Source organism: Anoplophora glabripennis, unplaced genomic scaffold, assembly GCF_000390285.2.
Source record: "Anoplophora glabripennis isolate ALB-LARVAE unplaced genomic scaffold, Agla_2.0 scaffold2147, whole genome shotgun sequence".
NCBI classification, from domain to species: domain Eukaryota; kingdom Metazoa; phylum Arthropoda; class Insecta; order Coleoptera; family Cerambycidae; genus Anoplophora; species Anoplophora glabripennis.
Genome location: NW_019418234.1, coordinates 1 through 1,755, shown reverse-complemented (window position 1 = coordinate 1,755; position 1,755 = coordinate 1). Strand labels below are relative to the sequence as shown.

Below are 1,755 nucleotides of genomic sequence, written 5' to 3'. Positions count from 1 at the left end.
CGTGTATCCATATTAACACCGGTAATGGGGTTTGTGAAGTGTCTCCAGGTTTCTAAAAGAAAATCTGTATCGATAATGACGATATTTGAAAAATAACAGTAAAGTAAATGCAACTTTAATATTTTGGGACGTATAATATTATTGGAACTAGACTTGTATCAATCACATTTTTGCATAACTTTATTATTATTAAAAAATAAATGTTTTTGGCCAGGAATGCACCCGCTCCTTAACCTCATAATTATCCATATTTTATTTTTTTCTTTGAATCTAAGCAAATAGTAGTAATAGGCATCAGCTAAAAGAGTGTGATAACAATAACAAAACAACAAAATTTTTTATATTAAAATGACTGCAATATCAGTTAATTGTAATTATTCTTACCAGAGGAGTGTAAACATTCAAGTACAAACAGTCTTCCGTTGGGTTTAATCCGGGAAGGGGTACATGGACGGCTCCACTTTGGTAACAAATTTTTTCATTTTTCGTGGTGTTTAATATTCCTTCCCATTTTGCTGGCGCTACAGGTGCCTAAAAGTGAATTGAAACATTAAAAATAAAAAGTAAAAATATATATAGGTATGTCTTCGTCCTTACTTGAAATCTTAATTCGCCTATAGGTGGAGCTGCGTATGGTATTTCTTGAAATGCATAAAAAGCATTGTCGTTTGGAGACTGCAGGGTTTGACCTCTTATTTGTCCCTTTGGTAAAGTGACAAGTGTCGGGTCATCTACCTATTTATTAACAAATATGTGATATTTGTGGTACTTTAACTAGATACATAGATATTAATAACTATTTTGTACACAAAGAGGACATTTCAAATTTACAAAACTTTGATAAAAGTTTAAGTAAGCTAATAATTACTTACATCTGCTACAGATGATCTTATTGCATATAAAATCAGTATCAGCAACCCGTTGCACTTCATCATTTCGAACTAATAGCGATAACGAACAAGCTTTTCAATTTATAGAATTTCGAACTGGTAAATTTTTATTCGGTCAAAACTCAAGTGTTCTACTTTAGCACATATTTTTTCTAGTTTTATCATTATCTTTATAATAATCATTTTTTATAAAGAACATACAACAATAGAAAAATTATTATATCAGCACTTAATTTAAAGTGGTTTTAACTGATTTGTATTTTGCATGAATTAACTCAAAAACCAATGACTAGGCAAATTTTGAAGCATTTGCTATAAATACCAAAAATTAATTTCTCACAAGTCTCAACAAAATATTGTCATGTCATATGTAGAGTTTATTTAAATGTAAGAAGACTTATCTAACTAATAATACAAAAAACACAGTACACATAATTCGAATTTACTAATTGTATATAATTTTTGTGTTTAATGTTAAGGTTATTGAATATTCGATAATTATTTTTGAATAGGCATCATTGTACGTACTTATTCTTGTAATGGCTTATTGCCAGTTTGTATAGACATTAGTATTTTATTTGCCAAAAGGTCCCAATTGGAACCCACTTCCATGTGATCTACATCTATACCGAATGATGTTTCTGATGAAACTGATGTTGTTAAAATCACTAATAATGTATATAAATAAAAAGTGTTCCATTTTGAAAGAATGAAATATTCTACAAATATGGATTTCATTGTCTTCTATACAGAGTGATTCAGAACTTATCCAAAAAAAAATTCTGGATGTACAGGGGACCCTTATAAATACAGTTTTGTAAAGAAAAAATCAAAAAGGGCAGATCGAAAATGATTTAAAAATACA

General features: G+C 29.2%; 1 protein-coding gene across 1 annotated transcript in view; it reads right to left on the bottom strand.

Moving 5' to 3' along the window:
* The window catches only part of LOC108916169 (acetylcholinesterase-like), an 11,804-nt gene extending 10,843 nt beyond the window's left edge, over positions 1 to 961 (bottom strand). The window contains exons 1-4 of the mRNA XM_023456665.1: positions 873 to 961; positions 598 to 735; positions 385 to 531; positions 1 to 52 (exon numbers count right to left, since the gene is read on the bottom strand). Coding sequence (XP_023312433.1) covers positions 1 to 52; positions 385 to 531; positions 598 to 735; positions 873 to 935 — 400 coding nt within the window. The 5' untranslated portion in view covers positions 936 to 961. The remainder of the gene's footprint in view (positions 53 to 384; positions 532 to 597; positions 736 to 872) is intronic.
* Positions 962 to 1,755: the final 794 nt, after the last annotated feature.